The sequence below is a fragment of the Bufo gargarizans genome, chromosome 1 (assembly GCF_014858855.1).
Source record: "Bufo gargarizans isolate SCDJY-AF-19 chromosome 1, ASM1485885v1, whole genome shotgun sequence".
NCBI classification, from domain to species: domain Eukaryota; kingdom Metazoa; phylum Chordata; class Amphibia; order Anura; family Bufonidae; genus Bufo; species Bufo gargarizans.
Window position 1 is genome coordinate 599,590,910 of NC_058080.1, and position 22,003 is coordinate 599,612,912.

Genomic DNA, 22,003 nt, shown 5'->3' on the forward strand with positions numbered 1-22,003 from the left:
CACAGCCCGGCTTCTCTTTGATGACCTGGGGGAAAAGGAGCTTTGATGACATCACTGCGCTCATCACATGATCCATCACCATGGTGATGGATCATGTGATGAACGCAGTGATGTCAAAGGTCCTTTTCCCCCAGGTCCTGAAGAAAGAAGGAGATCCGCTATGTGACCAAGTGGATGGGGAGAGTTAAATTTGTTTATTATCTTTAACCCCTCAATGGACATTTTACTAAGCAGTCTGTATTAAGAATGCTATTATATTCCCTTATAACCATATTATAAGGGAAAATAATAAAATTTACACTTAACCCAAACTCGAACTTCTGTGAAGTAGTCTGGGTTCTGGTCTAGGTGCCAAACATGCTGATTTTGCTCACGCGCGTGCATAATGCATTAAAACGCTTTGCACTCACGTGGAAAAGTCACAAATTTTCCTGCGACGCACCCGCATCCTATCCGGCCCTCACGCGCGCCGCCTGTGTGAAAGAGGCCTTAAAAGGGGTTGTCCGGTTTCCCAGATTGATGATCTATCCTCAGGATAGGTCTTCAATACCAGATCGGCGGGGGTCCGACTCCAGGCAGCCCCACTGATCAGCTGTATGATGAGAACGCATCGCTTGTATTAGTAATTACACTGCTCCAGTTTCTACAATCGAGAAGGGAAACAGTGAAGAGAACCCAGCGCTTGTATGAGGTGGGTTCTCCTCAAACTTATCAGCAGGGGTGCTGGAAGTCAGACCTTTGCTGATCAGATATTGATAACCTATCCTGAGAATAAGTCATCAATATGAGAAAACCCCTTTAAAAAGGGGTTGTCCCATTCCAGATTTTCACAGCAGAGAGAAATAACCTGCTGTGGGAGGGTTATGGAAACTACCAACCAGTTGGCACTCCACTGTTTCCGTAACTTCCAATTTAAGGGGGAAAAAACAAAACAAACGCAGCTTGCTGTACAATGCTGTTTATGTAGCGCCAATTCAATTCTATGGGAGTTACAGATGCAGCATCGGCATATCGTCTGTTGTAGTAACTCTGGCTACTGCCAGCCAAAATGGAGCAACTACTTGAATACCAAAGGAAAGCTGAATAAACCAGTATGGAGGCTTCCTCAGAACTGAAAAGGTGGCCTCAGAAACAGACTGACCAGTAACATATACTGGGTATCTTATCCATATACTTACATCTAAATGACTGCACACAGATTTTAGTAACTTGTAGGAAGAGTCTCGTGACAATAAAGACACAAATATGAACTGCAAAATAAAAAAAAAAAAATATTACATGAAACTATTCAAGATTTTACTTTATTTACAGAAAACACATTGTGGAGGATTACATATATTTTTTTAATTATACTACTGTAACTACAGTATAAACAAATTGAATTCATGAACACATCTATTGAACTTGGATTTATTTTTTATCTTAACTGCATTACATTTTCAACACTTCCAAAATACTTGGCTCACAGACAATAGAGGTTGGTGACCAAAAATCATTATACTTGTGTATGCCACTTACCCTATCAGTTACTGTAGCAACAACCAATGCGTTTGGCACAAGCAGGGCGGTTTTTGTTTTCTTGATCACAGTTACAGCTATAGTTGGAATGACAATCTGGGAGGGAAGGAGCATAAAAAAACATTTATCTAAAGCACATATTCAAATGTCACTCTCCAAATGTGCACATGGCCTACTAACCTTTGTGTCCTTCCCAAAAACCTTTGAATGGAAACAAATCCAGTTGTCTGAAATATACAACTTTCCTTGATACAAAATTTCTTTTTGCAACGCACAGGTAAAACCTAGAGTGGGGAGAATTAAAATACAAAAAAATAAAAAATTAGACTGTAAATTACCTCCTTCCACTTAGAAGCAAATTTATTAATGTTACAGAAGACAAAAATATAAAATGTATAAATGAAAATTGTGTTTAATAGATTCACCATGTAATCCTCATACAGTCGAGTACAGTAACTGATTAAGAACCAATGGTCACATTTATATTCTGTATACCGTACCTCCCATACTGTAGTCTATTCATAAACTGCTTAGCAAATTTAATTTACTGGTCACAGATTATTGAAAGGTTATTTTTTTTAGATCCTACAAACCGTGTCAACTCGTTTTAGCGTCATACTCACTTTCTCTTAACGTCTCATCCTTTGGTACATCCTTAAACAGCTTATGAAATTGTGCATTTGACTTTGACAGCTAAGGGTAAAAAAAGTTAGAGAGTGAATATAAAATGTTTTTCTAATAATTTTTTTTTTTTTTTTTTTTTTTACAGCAACTGACAGATTTTACAACACTGCCATCCTTGAAATCACAAGTTAACACAAAATATGCTCATTACTCTACAAGCTAGATTAGAGATGAGCGAATTTCATATTTTGAAGTTCGTGTGCAGGTTAGTGTTGTGGCATTTACTGAATTGCATTATGGATTCAGTTACCACGGACCATAACGCAATTCCATGACGGAATGCCTTTAGAGGCATTCAGTTATACATTCCATCATAATAGAAGTCTATGGCCTGCATGACGGGAGGAGAGGACTCCAGCATAACAAACCATAAGGCCCCTTTCACATGGGAGAGAATTCTGCGCGGGTGCAATGCGTGAGGTGACTGCATTGCACCCGGACCCATTAACTTCAATGAGGCTGTGCAGAGGAGCGATGATTTTCACGCATCACTTGTGTGTTGCGTGAAAATCACAGCAGGTTCTATATTCTGCGTTTTTTTACGCAACGCAGGCCCCATAGAAATGTATGGGTCTGCGTGAAATCACAAGCATTCGCAAGCAAGTGCTGATGCGGTGCGATTTTCACGTATGGTTGCTAGGAGATTATGGGGATGATAGCAACCCTGGACCCCATTAAAGTGTATTCACTGTATTATTTTCCCTTATAACATGGTTATAAGGGAAAATAGCATTCTTAATACAGAATGCTAAATAAATTAGGGATGACTGGGTAAAAAAAATAAAAAATAAAAAAAGTAAAAAAATTTAATCACCTAATCCAATTGATCGCCCAGTTGGCATAGTCTTGTTTCTTTCAGGACCTGCAAAAGGACCTCCGATGACGTAATCGCGCTCACCACTTGGTGAGTGCGGTGATGTCAGCGCAATTCCTGCTGAATGAAGATAAGACTTCCATCTTCATTCAGCAGGAACTACGCTAACCTCACCAAGTGATGAGCGTGATTACGTACGTCAGAGGTCATTTTGCAGGTCCTGAAAGAAACGAAGACTATGCCAACTGCGCGATCAATGGATGTAGACCCATTTATTTCAATGGGTCCGCAAAAAATGCGGACAGCACACAGTGTGCTGTCCGCATCAGTATGTCCGTTCTGTAGCCCCTCAAAAAAATAGAACATTTCCTAAAATAAATAGAACACCCAAATCACTTGTGAAGTCCGGGTTCCACATTCAGTTTTTTTCTCACGCATGTGGAAACGCATTGCACTCGCGCAAAAAAAAAAAAAAAAAAAAAAAAAGAAAAGATCGGAATGCAATCGCAGTCAAAACTGACTGCAATTGCGTGCTTGGTTTCCTGCAATGCACACGCGACGCATCCGGAGCAAATCCGGGACGCCCGTGTGAAAGAGGCCTAATAGGTTCATGCAGTGCTTTTAATAGGCAATGCAGTGCAGGATCATAGCCTTGGAATTCCTTTAAATTGAATTGGGGTACTTTGCTTTGGAATGCAGGAAAATTCCTCTAATTGCTCTACAACAACAACCTTTGGAAGTCATTGTTTATTTTCCCCTTGGATTTCTAGGAGATTTAGCTGCAAGAACTAGGGGAGCATTAAGATTGACAACAGAGGCGGCCATACAGTGCTGCCGAGATGAGCAGTGGGTACCAAGTTGGACTCTCAAGTCCTGGCAGGGATTTAGATAGGTGTTAGGCAGCTGTAAAATAGATTAAATGCCAGCAAGTACTGGAAAATTTGTAGGTGGTGGTCTTTCTACTTTGGCAAGTAACCTCAATGAAAGGAGAGAAGGAAGTAGTTGTATTTCACACAGTCACATCCAAAGTTGCATATTATAATCTTCATGTTCAGTACTCTCATTAAGAGAAACAAAATCATATTGCAGGTTTCATACCTTCTAATGGCCAACAAGAATAGAAGTAATGATGTTACATAGCAAGCTTTTGGGCCATCACCAGTCCCTTTACTGGTGAAGTCTCGAAAGCTCGCTATGCAACATCATTACTTCTATTCTTGTTGGCCATTAGAAGGTATGAAACCTGAAATACTATCATTTTGTTTCTCTTAATGAGAGCACTGAACTAGTTTTCTATTGGCTAACCGTAACAGACTTTCCATAATCTTCATAAATATGATAAAAAGATGCACAGGAGCACAATATTCATCTATGATCAGTTTACAAATATTCTTCAACCTCTGCATCAAATAAAGATATAATCTTTCAGCATCAATGCCTTACAAGGGGCAAGTGCTAATAGATTAAACACAACAGCATTTAGATACAACTACAATATTTCCATGAAAATATACAAATTATATTAGAAGACTACACACGTCCAGTTTACCTGGCTAGAAGTAGATTTTTTCCTTTCAAGCTTCATGTCACACTTCTCGAGGGGCAATGAGGAATCATATACCTTTGACCTTAAAAAAATAAAAATACATATAATTTTTTTAATAATTCATAAATAAGACCATGCCATATAGCATATTAACTTGGACACAGTCAGTTGATCTAGGCAGAATGTAATTTAGCTGCTCTTCACACTTCGCAGGTTTCTCAGAGGAAAAGTGGCTTTTTATTTACACTCTATAAATAAAAATACGATTAAAAATTTCTATTTAAATGCAATTGGTCAAAAACGCCCATATCTGAGCTCTACATATTTTCTGCAATAAAAATAAATTATAGATATAGATATATATATATATATCTATCTATCTATCTCTATCTATCTCTCTATATCTATTTCTAAGTGAACAAATCTGGAGAAAACCTTGCCATAGCATTCAGACATACAGATGCAGCAGTGCCAAATTTGTATTTTCCTTGCAATTGCATAGACAATCACAGATAAAACAACCTGATCTCATGAAGGCTTGTATCAAATGACAAGCCAAGCTCTAATGCAAGAGCTCCACTTTGCTACATATTGTGCAACACATACTCAACCAAGATTTACACAGCATAAACCACTAAAAGATACCCAATTCGTTTAAAATGTAGGACCAAGAATCTTTGCTCCTCAGTAAAGCTTTTGGATGAAACCTTGAAGGACTCCGTTCCACCTTTAAGCGATGATGAGACCACCTCTTCAGGTACATCGCTGTGCGAGTACAGAAATGTGCAGTATGCATTCTGCTTTAAGCTTAAGGAGGTGGGGTGGGGGCGCTTTAAGGAAGCAGGAACTAAGTGAGTACCTGAACTTGGCAGTATGCAAAGTGAGCCTATTTTAAGACTTTTTAACTAAATGTTACAATTCCTCTGAGGTGTGTGCTGCAAGGCAAACTATACTTGTTTTTGTTACAACATTTAGTCTATTATACTTACCTTGCAGACAGGAAAATATGCATGCAAAAAACAAATACAAATTGGGGTTTTATATGGTTGGTGCCTCTTGCACTCTCCCAGATGAGAACCATATGGCAATGGCAGTACCTTTTCTATATAAAGCAACTTAAATTAAAAAAAGGTGAACTACCAACAAATCCTATTTTCTCCACAGTCCATGTCATTGATCAAACAATGTTGAAAAGACGCCATGTTGTGTAAAAAAGATTATACAACCTTCAGGGTGGTGCAGTATATGACACGAAGTGTGCCATTATACTTACTTCAGAAGAAAGCTCATAAGACAATTGCGCATATTTGCAGCTAAAAAAAATAAAAATTAAAATAAATAAAAAATATAATCTACCTACAGTGAGCTGTGGTAAATGGAAAAATGGTACGTGAACATATCATAACTTAAATAAACTGCTTAGAAAAAGAGGCCGGTTTTATGCAATATTTTGTACCACCCACTATACAAATTGATATTTTTTTTTCTTTTATACAAATTATATCACAATAAAAAAGCCTAATTCAGATAAGGCAAGTGCTACCTACCTTGACAGGGATAATTTTTGCCGGGTTTCAATTGCGTCTACATCACTAATCACGACTTGAGGACTAGGAAGCTTAGCCTCATCTGGCCCATTCTCAGTTTCAGAGCTTTAAGAAAGATAAATAAATATATTGCAATAAGACACTACAGAAAAAATAAAATACAGAAAAATTTAATCTGGTCTTCTATAGAAATTTCTTGTATTCATTTGTATATTGCCTGATGGAGCCTCCGTTCTCTAAAAGCTTGCAAACAATTTTTCTGGTTATCCAGAAAAAGGGTCACTGCTATAATACTTTTGTCTTTAACGCAAATGTATTTATCACATACAAAATATCCCAAGACGACAGTACTGAGTATACCCTAGACAAAACAATCATACACCTTGTGACACATCTGAAATCCAATCTTGAATAACAAAATATAATTGACACTACTAGGAAGAATTAAAGGGGTTTTCTCAGTTCAATAAGTAGCATTTATCATGTAGAAAAGGTTAATACAAGGCAATTACTAATGTATTGTGATTGTCCATATTACCTCCTTTGCTTTATGGTCCGTGGTAACAATCCATAACGCAATTCTGCTTTTACCACCAAACAAAGCGTGAACAGATTTCAAAATATGAAATTCGTTCATCTCTAGTCGTAACCATGTAAACGAGCAGTGTATAATGTGATGGGAAAAATGAATCCAGCCAGCAAAGGAAGCAATATGGACAATCACAATACATTAAGTGCCTTGTATTAACTTTATTTACATGATAAAGTGCAACACCCCAGAGTTGTGTTACAACAAGTATATTGTCATCTGATGTAATTTATATTATGTCTTCACAAATGTTCTTATTTATTTATTGTGTGAGGATCCCCTGCATAGGGAAGACAGCAAGGATCTTGTCTCTGCTGAGACCTGATCATATACCCAGACTGAGCACCTGGATGAAAAGAAGCAGAAAAGCAGAGAATCTCCAGAGTTCCAGGAAGAAAGCATCACCTGAGAAATTATCTGCAAGTTCAGAGACCTAGGAGAAGCCATTCCTCCTCAGCTAGTCTGTCCCCACTAAGCATAAAGGTACAGAAAAGTGCAGAAGATTAATTCCTGCCACAGTTCTAGAGCTACCAAGTAGACGTCCTATCCTGCAAGCTCCCCATATATCAAGCAGAAGCATTTATTCCTGCCAATGATTGCCAAAACCTGCTGGGACCAGAGACCAAAGCTGTATACTGCTTGGATACAAGTTATCTTCAGTAAAGAAACGTTGGAACTGCATCTAAAGGTCTGGACATCATTTCTGCTGCAAAATTCTTCTATTACTCCTACTATCACTACACTCAAATTTATTGCAAGTGAGCCAGGAGCCCAACCGTACCCAGGTAGGAGACATCGTTGACACAATTATCACCACTAGTGTTGAGCGAACTTGTGTTTTAAGTTCGGCGTCTAATATTTCGTGTTATCGAAGAATCGCGTTATGGATTCCACCAACACAGACCATAAGGGAGTTTAGAATCCATAACGCGATTTTTCGATAACCTGAACCCGAACTTTAGATGCCGAACTTCAAACACAAGTTCGCTCAACACTGATCACCACCCTATAGAAACATTATAGGCCATTACACCACTCTGGCATTCCTAATCTGGGACGTGCATTATAACACCTTGGAAGGGCCCTGGGATAGTACCCTGTACACGCTGCAATTGGCATCACAACAAAATATAGACCATTATGCACCTGTATCCTGGCCCACTGCATAAGTGGCGTCGGCATACCTGTTCCTGGTCACTACAAGGATGCAACATTCTTCCTAATTATTCAAACCTATAGTATAAACCCTATAGCTGGGCACAGTCAGACCTGCTAACTAGATCTTTCTGTAGACGCATTCTACTAGTCTCCATTTTAATGCACGGATTATACATTAACCAGGTTTACCAAAAAGAGAATTTACAAACTAACCACTGAAAATGACAAAAGCCAAATAGAACAGGAAACATGACAACTAAAATTCATAAAGAGAAACAAAACACTGGGCGCTGGTGGAAGTCTATTAAAATTGCTCCACACCTGCAGCATGGAGAACTGTACTTCAGCTGTACTGATAGCAGTTATGATCCATAGAAGAGCAGTACACTTACAGAACTTATGGGGTTCCTTATTTCACCTATGGATAACCAATGTGATCAGTACGAAATCCATCCCTAACTGGGTAACATGCAAGTAAGGCTACATGCACACGAACATGGTTTCCTTTTTTTTGCAGATAGGATGCAGACCCATTCATTTCAATGGGTTTGCAAAAAATGCGCATCTGTATGTCCAATTTTTTTTTTGATCTATATATATATATATATATATATATATATATATATATATATATATATATATATATATATATATATCTCTCTCTCTCTCTCTATCTATATATCTATATATCTATATATAAAAAATCAGCAAAACACATACGATCATGTGCAAATAGCCCAACACAACTAAAACTACTCCTGCCCGCACAAAAAAAAAAAAAAAATAGTCAATGTATGTACTTTTTGAAGGAGTTCAAGAGACAAATAGATAGGATAGATATGAGACATATGAACGATGGGTAGATAGACACATGAGATAGATACAGATATAACAGGGTTAGCACTCAAATTTCTTAAATCAGTGTTATCTTGAAACAAAAGCAATTGAAGGTGTTTGCTTAGTTTAGATAAAACATCTCAGAAATCATGCATGTTAACTCTACTACATCTGTATATGACAGAGGAGATAGAGATACGAGAGATAGGTAGGAGAACTTGGATCTCACTGTCATTCCAATCTACATAAATATCTTGCTATCCACCACAGACCGAAGAAGCTCCAGGTAAAATGTGTGGACAGAGCCACCAGCCCATTCATCCAAACATCACTAAGTACTTGAGAAGAGGCACACCGAGCAGCAGAGCTTACCTTCCGCACACCTGTCCACTTGGAAATGCTTCTACCTACAGACTGAAGTCTGGCAGCTATATTCACGAGAGATGACATAAGAGGAAGTAATCCTAACCAGCGTGACTTACTAGTACATTCAAGCACCTTTTTTTCTCTTTCTTCCTAACTAGCTCACGTGTTCGCTAATCACCTGACAAAAATGTGTCTGGCACACAGCAGAAGGCAGCAGGTCATTATTCTGTACAGCTCGAACCTATGACAGATCAGGCAGAGACTCTAGAAGAGCGCGTCCAGTACAGAATTACAATAAAACCAGGACACTGCTACAGTTACAGTACACTAATCATAGATCAAGCGCGACACCAAAAGAAAAAAACACAACTAGAGGGCACAAAGTGAGAATTCAGAACTGCTCTTATTATCCAATAAACACACACACACACACACACTAATCATCCCTATATTTTAGTCATACAGTGGTATATACTATATATTAAGATGGATCTAAACAGGGTGTTACAGTCAAAATGTATTCAAATGCTTTCAAACTAAAATTGATGCTAATCAAAAAGGATAGACCACATAACTAATGGTACAATAGAAGTCAACTGTGATCAAAGGCAGGATATACGGCACTACTGTGCAAATAAAAAGACGCGATGACGAAACAGCAAGAAGCGAAGATTATATGTAGAAGTAGAAGACCAGCTATTTTCGAGTAGTATACATACTGTTCATGCAGCTGCACATTGTACAGAAAAGAAACCTAAAGTGTTAAAAACAGTGATAAAAGTATATTAATTAAAAAACAGCAACAAAATAAAATGAATGAACAACCTTCAGGACCATTAAAAACAGAATTCACTAATGTAGTGACTTGAGAGCTACAGAGGAACATTAGGGTCACATCACGTTTTTTGCTCTTCAGACAAAACACTTAAAAAAGTTGACAGATATGTTTAAAAAAACAAACAACCACCTTTGGGTGGAGATTTATTAAGACTGGCAGGCTTTGTTGGTAGGTAGTCTGTAGTTTTTATTTTGAGGTACATATAACTTTTTGATCACTTTCTATTAAATTCTGTTTTTGGGATAACGTGACTGAAAAACATCAAATCAGCCCTTTTCATTATTTTTCCATTCTAATGTTCACCAAGCACCATGAATATTTTTTATATTTGACATTTTTAAATGAAGTATAAAAATTTGCATTCTTCATTTTCATTTTTTCCCCTTCTTACATTCCAATAGTCATAACTTAATTTTCTGTTCATATAGCGGCTTATTTTCTGTGGGACAAGTTACATTTCATAAGGGCACACTTTGATTTATCATGTCTGTTACTGGAAACATGAAGAATTCTTTGTGAATTTAAGGCCTCATGCAAATTTTCTTCACATCCCCATTTTCTGACAGCCACAACTTTTTATTATATTTCAGTCCACATTAGGAGTGCTTGTTTTTTGTGGGATAAACACATTTTTGTTGGTACCTTTTTTTGGTCATTGTTAGGGTCCATTCACACATACGCAAAATGGGTCCGCACCAGTTCTGCAAAATTGCGGAACGGGTGCAGACCTATTTATTTTGAATGGGCAGACGACAAAATAAAAAAAAAAAAAAAAAAAAAGAACATGTCCTATTCTTGTCCGCATCTACAGGAAAAGGCATTTTTCACTATAGGTTTTTCACTATATATTAAAAATAAATTGTTTCACACAGTGATATTTTGTATCAGTGTCTGATCCACATTATTTTGTGTACATGAGGCCTTAATAAATAGTACAGGCAAAAAGGTAACTTTGTAATATATCTCAAAGACACTTCCTTCTAAGCTCATCATACTCCTACTCCCTTCTCCACTTTGCTGCTCATATCATAATCCAGAGGAAGAGGAGCTGAAGTCAGAGGTAGACAAAGACTGCCATAAAGACTGCTGCTGGTTTGTCAGTGACTTGCTGTCTTAAAACACTGCAAGATTCTCATCTAAACTGCTCCATTCCTACCCTGCCTATGTGCCATAAAGACTTAGAAAAGCAAGATCTGTTTGTCCATGTGCAAAAAAATAAATAAAAATAAAACAAAAACACATTACTTACCAGTAATTTCCTTTTAATGAATCCTCCATGATGGCATGCCATGAGAGATGACCCACCTCCAACCAGGTAGGAACAGGAAGAATAAATTTGACCCTCCTCCGGCTCCTCCTCAGTGTCTTTCTGAACTGGCAGCCTAGAGTCTTTGCCTCTTTATTTTTCCCCCCCATTCATATTTAATATATAATATATTAGATATGAATGGGGGAAAAAAAAATAAAGAAGCAAAGACTCTAGGCTGCCAATTCAGAAAGACACTGAGGAGGAGCCGGAGGAGGGTCAAATTTATTCTTCCTGTTCCTACCTGGTTGGAGGTGGGTCATCTCTCATGACATGCCGTCATGGAGGATTCATTAAAAGGAAATTACTGGTAAGTAATATTCGTTTTTTCCTTTCATCCTCCATGATGGCATACCATGAGAACAGATTAATTCTTATTCAGGAAGGGACTATGGCCTGCAATACCTTCCTACCAAAGGAAAGCTCCCAACTAGCCCTATTATCTACCCTGTAATGTTTAGTAAACATGTGAGGGCTTGACCATGTCACTGCCCTACAGATTTGCTCTAACGAAGTGCTTGCTCTCTCGGCCCATGATGTTGCGACAGATCTTTTAGAGTCGGCTGTGAAAGACTTTGGTGGAGGTACCCCTAAGGACCTATAGGATTCCAATATGGCCATTTTTATTCATCTGGACAAGGAATTTTTTGTGGCCCCATGTCCTTTGTGTGCCACACTGAATTGTACAAATAAGTAAACCGTTTTCCTGAAAGACTTTGTGGACTCTAGGTAGAACAAGTTAGCCCTAAGGATGTCCAGTCTGAAATTTCTCTTCCCCATTTCTCTTCCCCACGATTTAGGATTTGAACAAAAGATGGAATAATTTCCCCCCGTCGGTGGAAATTAGATACGACTTTAGGAAGGAAAGACTTATCCAATCTAAACACGATCCTGTCTGGGAAAACTATGCAAAATGGTTCTAATATTTTTAGAGCCTGGATCTTGCTTACTCTACGTGCTGAGGTAATTGCTATTAAAAATAGGGTTTTCAGAGAAACATGCTTCAGAGAGTCTTCTGAAATGGGTTTAAAGGGGGAGGGGATTTGTCAGACCATACAGAACTAAATTAAGATCCCAGGGAGGAACTGTAGGTCTTAAGGGTCTTAATCTATCTGCCCCTTTTAAAAATCAGATAACCCATGGGTGGTCTGCAATTTTTTTAAGCAAACACGGAAGTGATATATACACACCCTTAAGGTATTTGGACGCAATCCTTTTTTCTCAAATCCTGTTTGCAAAAATCCCAAAATTGCCTGGATGGAAAACCTCTAAGAAAAAGTTCCCCGATTGAGTACACCAACCACAGACCCTTCAAGATTTTTGAGTAAATCTTGGAAGTAACTTCTTTCCTGCTAGCTGTCATGGTGACAATTATGGCGTCCGATAAGCCCTTGGACTTCAATGTTACCCTTTCAGGTTCCAAGCTGCCAGATGTAACCTTTCCACTTTGGGATGGTAGACTGGACCCTTCGACAACAGATATTGTCTCCAGGGAAGAACCCATGGGCTCTGAATTGACGAGAGATTCGGCAGAGGGAACCGTTGCTTTTTTAGCCACAAAGGGGCTATTCAAATCACATGGGCCTTGTCTAGGTGGATCTTTTTTAGCACCCTGGAAATTAACTGAAGAGGAAGAACAGCATACGCAAGCTGAAAAGTCGTCGTCCCCCCCCCCCCCTTTTTTTTTTTTTTTTTTTTTTTTTTTTGACAGTGCGTCCACTCCTGTGTTCCCGAAGGGATTTAGGGAAAATATATTTTTTTCTAGTTTTGAGTTTCCTGCTAAGGCAAACAGATCCACTAGGGGAGTACCCCACAATTCTGTAATCTGGAAAAAAAACTTTAGACTCCATTCCGTTGACCCCAACGCGCTGAGTGGGAGGTAAGGAGCAGGGATGTCTAATCCTTACCAGCACCTCAATACCTAACTAGGGCATGGGTGCTGCCTGCTTTCCTAATGTGGAATATCTTCTTATCTGCCTCTGTCTGCCTTATACAGAAAGTGGACTCACAGCAAGTGCCATGAGGATAATCAGTCTCCACTTGGAAGGACAGTTAGACACTGATGAGGAGCTGGAGAAGGGTCAAATGTATTCTTCCTGTCCCTACCTGTTTGGAGGCGGGTCATCTCTCATGGTATGCAGTCATGGAGGATGAAAGGGTAAAATTTGTGTGTGCATAGCCTCTTAAAAATCAAGGGCCTGTGCGCTAACCACAAAAAAAAAAAAAAAAAAAAAAAAAAAAACCACCAACCACACACACGTTAGAGGGTTGTACAGCTGCACATTTTATGAATCCTCTGTATTAAGTCAAAATCATATAGGGAGGTACAGTATGCACCCAATGACCTCTATGGCTATTGTATTATGGCCCCGGACAACAAGGCTTGTACTGATATGTAATATTTTCAATGCCAGCTTGCATTTTAATTTATTAGTTTTTTCACAAAATGCTATGCATTAAAGTTTATATTGCAGTCTTTAAAAAGGAAATTTCTGCCAAGTTACTCCCTATCCCCACATTGTTTGGAGTCCTAGTGCTGGGGCTGCCACCAATTACAGGAATGGGGGTCCCATACCCCACAGGCCCCCCAAAACAAATAGAGGCTACTCTATTCATCTTTATGGGACTTGCCAGAGATAGCTTAGCATTGTGCTCGGCAATCTCCATTCCTCATTCCATTTATTTTGGGGGCCATCCGGGGTACAGGGCACTCTTTCTTATAATTGGTGGCAGCCCAAGTGGTAGGACCCAGCTGTCTAGTAGTTATTCCCCATGCTGTGGAAAAAAATAAAAAAATTTGATTGGGGATTTTTTTTTTTTTGGGTGGGTTGGGGGAAATAAATTATGTATCTTCCATACTCGCAAATGCATTTTAAAACCGTCAAAAAGTCTCATTAGTCATTGATATCTGAATGGTTGGGGTCTGACCACTGAGCCTCTGCTGGAAATATCGCTATGACATTTAGTTCAATACTAAGAGGAAAAAAAAAAAAAAAAAGGAAGAAAAGGAAGACCATGAGTAATCCTCCAGGTATGTTCTAAGTTCTAGCCACATATGTAATATGTACAGTACATATTAAATTAAAGAGTAGATGCAGGCACTCTCCTAGATCGTGTCGGATGTCAACAGATAAAAATGTTGTCTGGTAACTCAGATCTTCTAAAATCTATTTTTTTTTTCTGCAACACATCACTATGTAAAGAATAGTTTGAACATGAAGTTATGATGAATATATCCCACACAAGAAAAATGCATGAGCGGCACTCAAAGAGATGGGTATACCTACTGTATCTTTATAGTAGTTTGCATGAAGTTATAAATCTTGCAGGTAAAGGCAAAAATTCTGTACTTTTTAAAATGTAGTCCAGCAGCATTATTATAAAGGGCGCTCTTCTCAGAGCAGCCCAATATACTGTACTTTGTGACAGTGACATTTTCTGCCAAGCATTACCAGTAAAGCAGGAAGTCAGATGACTATTGTTAAGACTTTACAATCTGCAGCCCATAAAATCATATAAAAGATTAACTTCTTCATGTCTGACCATGCACACAAGGACTCCACAGGTTTATGCCATCACGAGGGTGAAAGGATTTCATCAATTTCCATGCTAGAATTATTCATTCATCTTTTAAAGACAATGGTCTCTCAATTACACAACCATAGCTATGAAGTCACAGGATGGGCAGAGTCCGGCTACAGCTGGAGTGAACCATATCCGGCATAGCCAGATAATGTGGGAAGCACTGGATCCCCATTGACTACATGGGATCTGGCCACTTTCTGGCATAAATGCCAGAAAAATCCTGCATGCTCGACTTTTTCTCCAAAGAAAATTCAGTTATGCCGAAAAGCAGCCGGATCTCACCAGATCCCATTGTAGTCAATGAGGATCCCCCGGTTCCGGATACAGTCAACTTCAGCAGACTTTCCTCTGCTGGATTCCATAATGTTACTGGGACGTAGCATCAGAGGGGTGTGAGGGTGTTTCTGTAAACTGCAGAATCAGAGTAATAAATATTGAGTTTTGTTTGGTTGTTCGATGTGTTAAAGAAAAAAACAAAACAAAACCGGAATTAAAATAGAAAATCTGACAAAAGTGAAATTTTTAAATATAATCTTCATTCTCTAAGAGTTAACAAAGTTTGTAAAATAAGTTTTGAGTAACTTGAGGGGTGTAGTTTCCAAAATGGGATAATTAATGGGTGGTTTCTACTATGTAAGCCCTACACAGTGATTTCTGACACTTGAAAAGTGGTTTTGGGAAATTCTCAAAAATTTCAAGATTTGCTTCTAAAATTCTAAGCCTTCTAACGTCCCAAACAAATAAAAAATTACAATTACAAAATGATGCCAACATAAAGTGGACATAATGGGAATGTTAATAAATATTGAGGCATCACTCTGTTTTAAAAGCAGAGAAATTTAAATTTTGAAAATTGCAAATTTTTCTACATTTTTGATAAATTTGGGATTTTTTCATAAATAAAAAGGTGAAATATTGACTCAATATTGACTCAAATTTTTGACTGTCATAAGTACAATATGTCACGAGAAAGTCTCAGAACGGCTTGGATAAAGTAAAAGTGCTCCAAAGTTACCACAAAGTGATACATGTCAGATTTTCAAAAATAGCCTGGTCACAAAGGAGCAAAATGGCCCATTTATTAAGAGGTTAATATGTCACCATGTTAACACTTTCTCACGCCTACTTTGCTTAAAATGCCCGGAGCTGAACATAGTTTTTATCCAGCAGTACTGCTGAACTAAACTTTGTACAATTCTATTGCTATCTATTGCATAGGTGTTACAATTGGGAGTTTGCTACAATCCAAGCTAATGGAGAAAATAAATAAATAAATATATATATATACAGGTCCTTTTCAAAAAATTAGCATATTGTGATAAAGTTCATTATTTTCTGTAATGTACTGATAAACATTAGACTTTCGTATATTTTAGATTCAGTACACACCAACTGAAGTAGTTCAAGCCTTTTATTGTTTTAATATTGATGATTTTGGCATACAGCTCATGAAAACCCAAATTTCCTATCTAAAAAAATTAGCATATTTCATCCGACTAATAAAAGAAAAGTGTTTTTAATACAAAAAAAGTCAACCTTCAAATAATTATGTTCAGTTATGCACTCAATACTTGGTCGGGAATCCTTTTGCAGAAATGACTGCTTCAATGCGGCGTGGCATGGAGGCAATCAGCCTGTGGCACTACTGAGGTGTTATGGAGGCCCAGGATGCTTCGATAGCGGCCTTAAGCTCATCCAGAGTGTTGGGTCTTGCGTCTCTCAACTTTCTCTTCCCAATATCCCACAGATTCTCTATGGGGTTCAGGTCAGGAGAGTTGGCAGGCCAATGGAGCACAGTAGTACCATGGTCAGTAAACCATTTACCAGTGGTTTTGGCACTGTGAGCAGGTGCCAGGTCGTGCTGAAAAATGAAATCTTCATCTCCATAAAGCTTTTCAGCAGATGGAAGCATGAAGTGCTCCAAAATCTCCTGATAGCTAGCTGCATTGACCCTGCCCTTGATAAAACACAGTGGACCAACACCAGCAGCTGACATGGCACCCCAGACCATCACTGACTGTGGGTACTTGACACTGGACTTCAGGCATTTTGGCATTTCCCTCTCCCCAGTCTTCCTCCAGACTCTGGCACCTTGATTTCCGAATGACATGCAACAGTCCAGTGCTGCTTCTCTGTAGCCCAGGTCAGGCGCTTCTGCCGCTGTTTCTGGTTCAAAAGTGGCTTGACCTGGGGAATGCGGCACCTGTAGCCCATTTCCTGCACACGCCTGTACACGGTGGCTCTGGATGTTTCTACTCCAGACTCAGTCCACTGCTTCCGGAGGTCCCCCAAGGTCTGGAATCGGTCTTTCTCCACAATCTTCCTCAGGGTCCGGTCACCTCTTCTCGTTGTGCAGCGTTTTCTGCACACTTTTTCCTTCCCACAGACTTCCCACTGAGGTGCCTTGATACAGCACTCTGGGAACAGCCTATTCGTTCAGAAATTTCTTTCTGTGTCTTACCCTCTTGCTTGAGGGTGTCAATGATGGCCTTCTGGACAGCAGTCAGGTCGGCAGTCTTACCCATGATTGCGGTTTTGAGTAATGAACCAGGCTGGGAGTTTTTAAAAGCCTCAGGAATCTTTTGCAGGTGTTTAGAGTTAATTAGTTGATTCAGATGATTAGGTTAAAAGCTCGTTTAGAGAACGTTTTCATGATATGCTAATTTTTTGAGATAGGAATTTGGGGTTTTCATGAGCTGTATGCCAAAATCATCAATATTAAAACAATAAAAGGCTTGAACTACTTTAGTTGGTGTGTAATGAATCTAAAATATATGAAAGTCTAATGTTTATCAGTACATTACAGAAAATAATGAACTTTATCACAATATGCTAATTTTTTGAGAAGGACCTGTATATATATATATATATATATATATATATATATATATATATATATATATATACACACACACACACACACATATATACATATATACATATATATACACACACACACACACATATATATATATATATATATATATATCATTTTTTATGAAGATATAGCACTATATTCTAGATATTCGCAAATTATCAAAGTGCTAATATTCACAATAAAAAAAGGGGTACAGCATGGGCGAGGAAGGGGCATGGACCGGCTGGGCTGCCTCATTTATCATTTTCTACGCCTGTTTTTGGCACAGAAAAAGGACTTTAATCTATACCAGCAGGGAAGCTGAGGTAGAGTTAAGCTTGTTGCATGGCCAGCGCCTGTACATAACTTAGGCACATCAAGCGCCAGCGCAGGGTTAAGACTGGCATCTAAAACACTGGTCTTAATAAATGACCCAATTTGTTTCTATTGTCCTTTAAATATCACTGGAAACACCAACACAAGAGTGTTTAAGAACACAGTGTTGAGCGAAGTGCGATTTGGGTGCTTCATCCGAAGTCACTTCGTTCAAAACTTTGAAATAATGCTGTATGGAGATCAAATGTATGGGCTCCGATGAGCCGAAGTTAGTTATTTGCGAAGTGGCGCGTGACTTTGTTGGATAACTTCGGTAGTTGATTTTTGCAGTGGAAAACCACTTTAAAACTTGAAACTGAACTGTAAACTCTAATAACTCTGAACCGAAGCAGAGTTCGTTTCAAGTTTTAAAGTTGTTTTCCACTGCAAGTGGTTTGCAATGCATGGGAACCGACCCCGTGAATCTCGTATTGCGTCAGCGACCCCTGACCAATTCTTACAGTCTCCCTGCAGCACAATTGCTCACCTAGCCAAGTGACATAAATAACCCCTACACGTAGGTATGCAAGATATTGAATAAAGGTTACGTTTTATTTATTTAGGGCCATATTTCCTCTCTGTACATGAGCATCCGTTGGTAGAGAGTAACCCCATGCTAAGGGTCCATTCACACAACCGTAGGCAGTCTATGCCTGTATTGTGGACCGCAAACAGCAGTTCTGCCGCATATAGGCGCCGGCTATGTAAATCTCATATCACAGATGCCTGTGGACTTCTTAATCTGTGCCTCCGAACCACAAAAGGAGTGCTCCATTTGGGAGATGTAGGAACTTCAGTAATAATTGTTAAGTGCAAAGTTATGATCCCGAGCCAACTCCATAGGGAAGTATTCTAGAACTTTGAAGTATTTTCAGCCTCCGTTACTTTTGCCAGTTAGATCATGTGACCTCTGATGAAACAGACTTCCTGTCTATATAGCAGACACTGAGATCCAGGGTTCACATGATCTGAGTACTCAAACAGGGGCTGAAGGTACATTAATAAGCAATGAGTAAGTTTAAAGGGAGTCTCTCACCTAAAATCACCATTATAGAACACTAACATCGGGATCTCCATTACCTTCCCCATATTAGAATGCTACCTTCCATATTGCTGTCCATCGCCTTTTTCTCATATTTTATTCAATATGTTGATTAGTTTCTGAAGGTGCCCAGGGGCGGCGTTCATGCGGCCGGTGCCCAGGCCTCTCATCGCTTTTGATACGAAACCCCTCCCCTTTCACCCATCTGGCCCGCCATGGGTACTTCTGATTAAGTCCTCCTCTTAGTGAGAAATCCAGCGCCATTAAACAGATTTGCTGCTCCTGCGCACTTCATTCCCATTATGGGCAGAAGCACAAGGCCGGCTAGATCGGGATGTACATGCGCATTAAACGCTTTTGTGCCTCTGCACATAATGGAGAACGAAGTGCGCAAATCTGTTGAATGGCGCTGTAGACAGATTATCCGTCGCAATGCTCAAGTTAGAACTTTAAGAGCTTGTGCACAAGACCGTAGCATGTTTTGCGGTCTGCAAATTTCAGATCCGCAAAAAACAGATACCAGATGTGTGCATTCTGTATTTTGCGGAACGTCAGGCCCATAATAGAACAGTCCTATCCTTGTCCGTAATGCGGACAAGAATAGGACATGTTCTAGATTTTTGCAGATGCCAAGAAACAGACAAACTGATGTGGGCAGCACATATCTTTTGCAGCCCCATTGAAGTGAACGGGTCCGCATCAGATCCGCAAAAAACGCGTTTGTGTGCATAAGCCCCATGAATAATCATTTCATCCTGTTTTGTAGTAAGAAGAAACATCTTTCCTAAATGAAGTAGATTGCAAAAATGGCATCTCCTGCTAGTGCTACCCTTATAAGTATACAGCAGAATCAACTATGTGGCTGGTTGTCAGGATGCAGCCATATTGGAAGGTTACTTGACTACCATATGATGATCAGATTGTGAAAATGTGCCATTTGTTAACAAAAACCTAATAAGATTAGTGGTTGGCAGAGGGGCTTTAACATTCTCTGCATATAGAGCTCAGAATGACTTTGCTGCAGACAAAAACATTTGCAAAACTAAAACTAAAAAAAAAAAAAAAAAAAAACCTCCGACATTCTGAAATGTATTTGGCCCAATCAACAAAGAACCCCCTTCATCCTCCCTCTGCAGGGCCCGGTCATGAGTAGTAGCATGACTTGAATCATGATCCAGCCTGCTTCTAATAGCCCACCACAGTCGGACTCTGTACAGCTTGTGTGGTACAGACAGTACGTGCTTCCATCTCATGCTCGTATGTTGTGCTTGTAAATGTAGGCAAGTACATTGATGACTCAATGTGCAGTACATACCATGTTAATAACGTTATACAACAGTCCGTATAGGCACTTAATTAGAACATTCGCTTTCATGTTACCCTAACTGTATTACAGTCCTTAATAAGGTGCACTACCAGATTAAAGCAAAAAAGATTGAGGTTAAACCCTATATTCTCATATAGAGGTAAGGACATTTCTCCAAAAATCACCATTTGTATATCTGATATTTCAGATCTGAAGGATATATCTTAAAAGGGTTCTCCAAGATTTTGTAAAATCAGGCAGGAAGCAGTATAAAATGACAGAGACACAGAGCGCGCGCCAGCCAGACAGAGACACAGAGCGCGCGCCAGCCAGACAGAGACACAGAGCGCGCGCCAGCCAGACAGAGACACAGAGCGCGCGCCAGCCAGACAGAGACACAGAGCGCGCGCCAGCCAGACAGAGACACAGAGCGCGCGCCAGCCAGACAGAGACACAGAGCGAGTCTCTGCTTATTCTAGTGAACAGTGGGATAATAGCACTGGGTCCCAACTGATTAATTGCTAAAACACTGATGTTGCTATGGTGTATTAAAAGTGTTTTTTGGGAGTTCAGCAAACCTTTAAAAAATAAAAAAAATATGCCATCTTGTGAGGATGCAGAATTCACCTCATCATTTTATTGTATCACATGATGAAGACGTTCCATAAAGGGACATGCAGCAGTTAGTAATACACACACCTTGATATGGCAGTCAACCAACCAGATTTCACAATAGATAACAGAAGCTCTGGGACACGAAATAATGCTAATCCACTGTCATATCCTGGCAATAACTCCTAAAGATATGTAGGATTGCACACATTTCCCAGCATTGTGCACTACTAAAGTGACACGCGTCAATAACAATACCAGGTTAGAACACCAAAGAGATTGCATGTTCACTCAAGATTAAATGGGACCTCATCTTGAATTACAGACGGAAGACAGGAAAGTATATTTGCCAACAGAGACAAAGGGATTAATGACGTTACAACAACTAGTACTAGAGGCGCTTACATTCATACAAAACATGACAAGAAGCTTTAGCTCTCACCATTTCCAGTGCTGTCAGCTTAGGCTACTTTCACACTGACGTTTTGGCTTTCCCTTTGCGATATCCGTTCAGAGCTCTCACAAGCGGTCCAAAACGGATCAGTTTTGCCCTAATGCATTCTGAATGGAAAAGGATCCGCTCAGAATGCATCCGTTTGTCTCCATTCCGCTTTGAAGGATGACACCAAAACGCTGCCTGCAGCGTTTTGGTGTCCGTCTGACGAAACTGAGAAACTGATCCGTCCTGGCACACAATGTAAGTCAATGGGGACGGATCCGTTTTCACCGACAATAGAAAACAGATCCGTCCTCCATTGACTTTCAATGGTGTTCAAGACGGATCTGTCTTGGCTATGTTAAAGATAATACAAACGGATCCGTTCTGAACGGATGCAGACGGTTGTATTATGTGAACGGATCCGTCTGTGCAGATCCATGATGGATCCGCACCAAACAAGAGTGTGAAAGTAGCGTTAGGCGAATAGGGCCTTCCGGACTGTAGCAGATTTCAGGGAAAAGAAGAAATCGCACATGACAACAGATCTTATTCTATGGGGGAGATTTAACTATTTTCCACCATAA

General features: G+C 39.4%; 1 protein-coding gene across 6 annotated transcripts in view; it reads right to left on the reverse strand.

The window, feature by feature from the left end:
* The window catches only part of GRAMD2B (GRAM domain containing 2B), a 162,950-nt gene that overhangs the window by 12,517 nt on the left and 128,430 nt on the right, over positions 1 to 22,003 (reverse strand). For 4 of the 6 annotated variants that reach the window (XM_044275869.1, XM_044275866.1, XM_044275868.1 and 1 more), the window contains exons 2-7: positions 6,110 to 6,214; positions 4,566 to 4,644; positions 2,142 to 2,211; positions 1,699 to 1,802; positions 1,519 to 1,614; positions 1,179 to 1,250 (exon numbers count right to left, since the gene is read on the reverse strand). In XM_044275869.1, the coding sequence (XP_044131804.1) occupies positions 1,179 to 1,250; positions 1,519 to 1,614; positions 1,699 to 1,802; positions 2,142 to 2,211; positions 4,566 to 4,644; positions 6,110 to 6,214 (526 nt within the window). Of the gene's footprint in view, positions 1 to 1,178; positions 1,251 to 1,518; positions 1,615 to 1,698; positions 1,803 to 2,141; positions 2,212 to 4,565; positions 4,645 to 5,835; positions 5,876 to 6,109; positions 6,215 to 9,065; positions 9,161 to 22,003 lie in introns of those variants that run through there. The other 2 variants (XM_044275870.1, XM_044275871.1) reach the window with 2 other exon arrangements.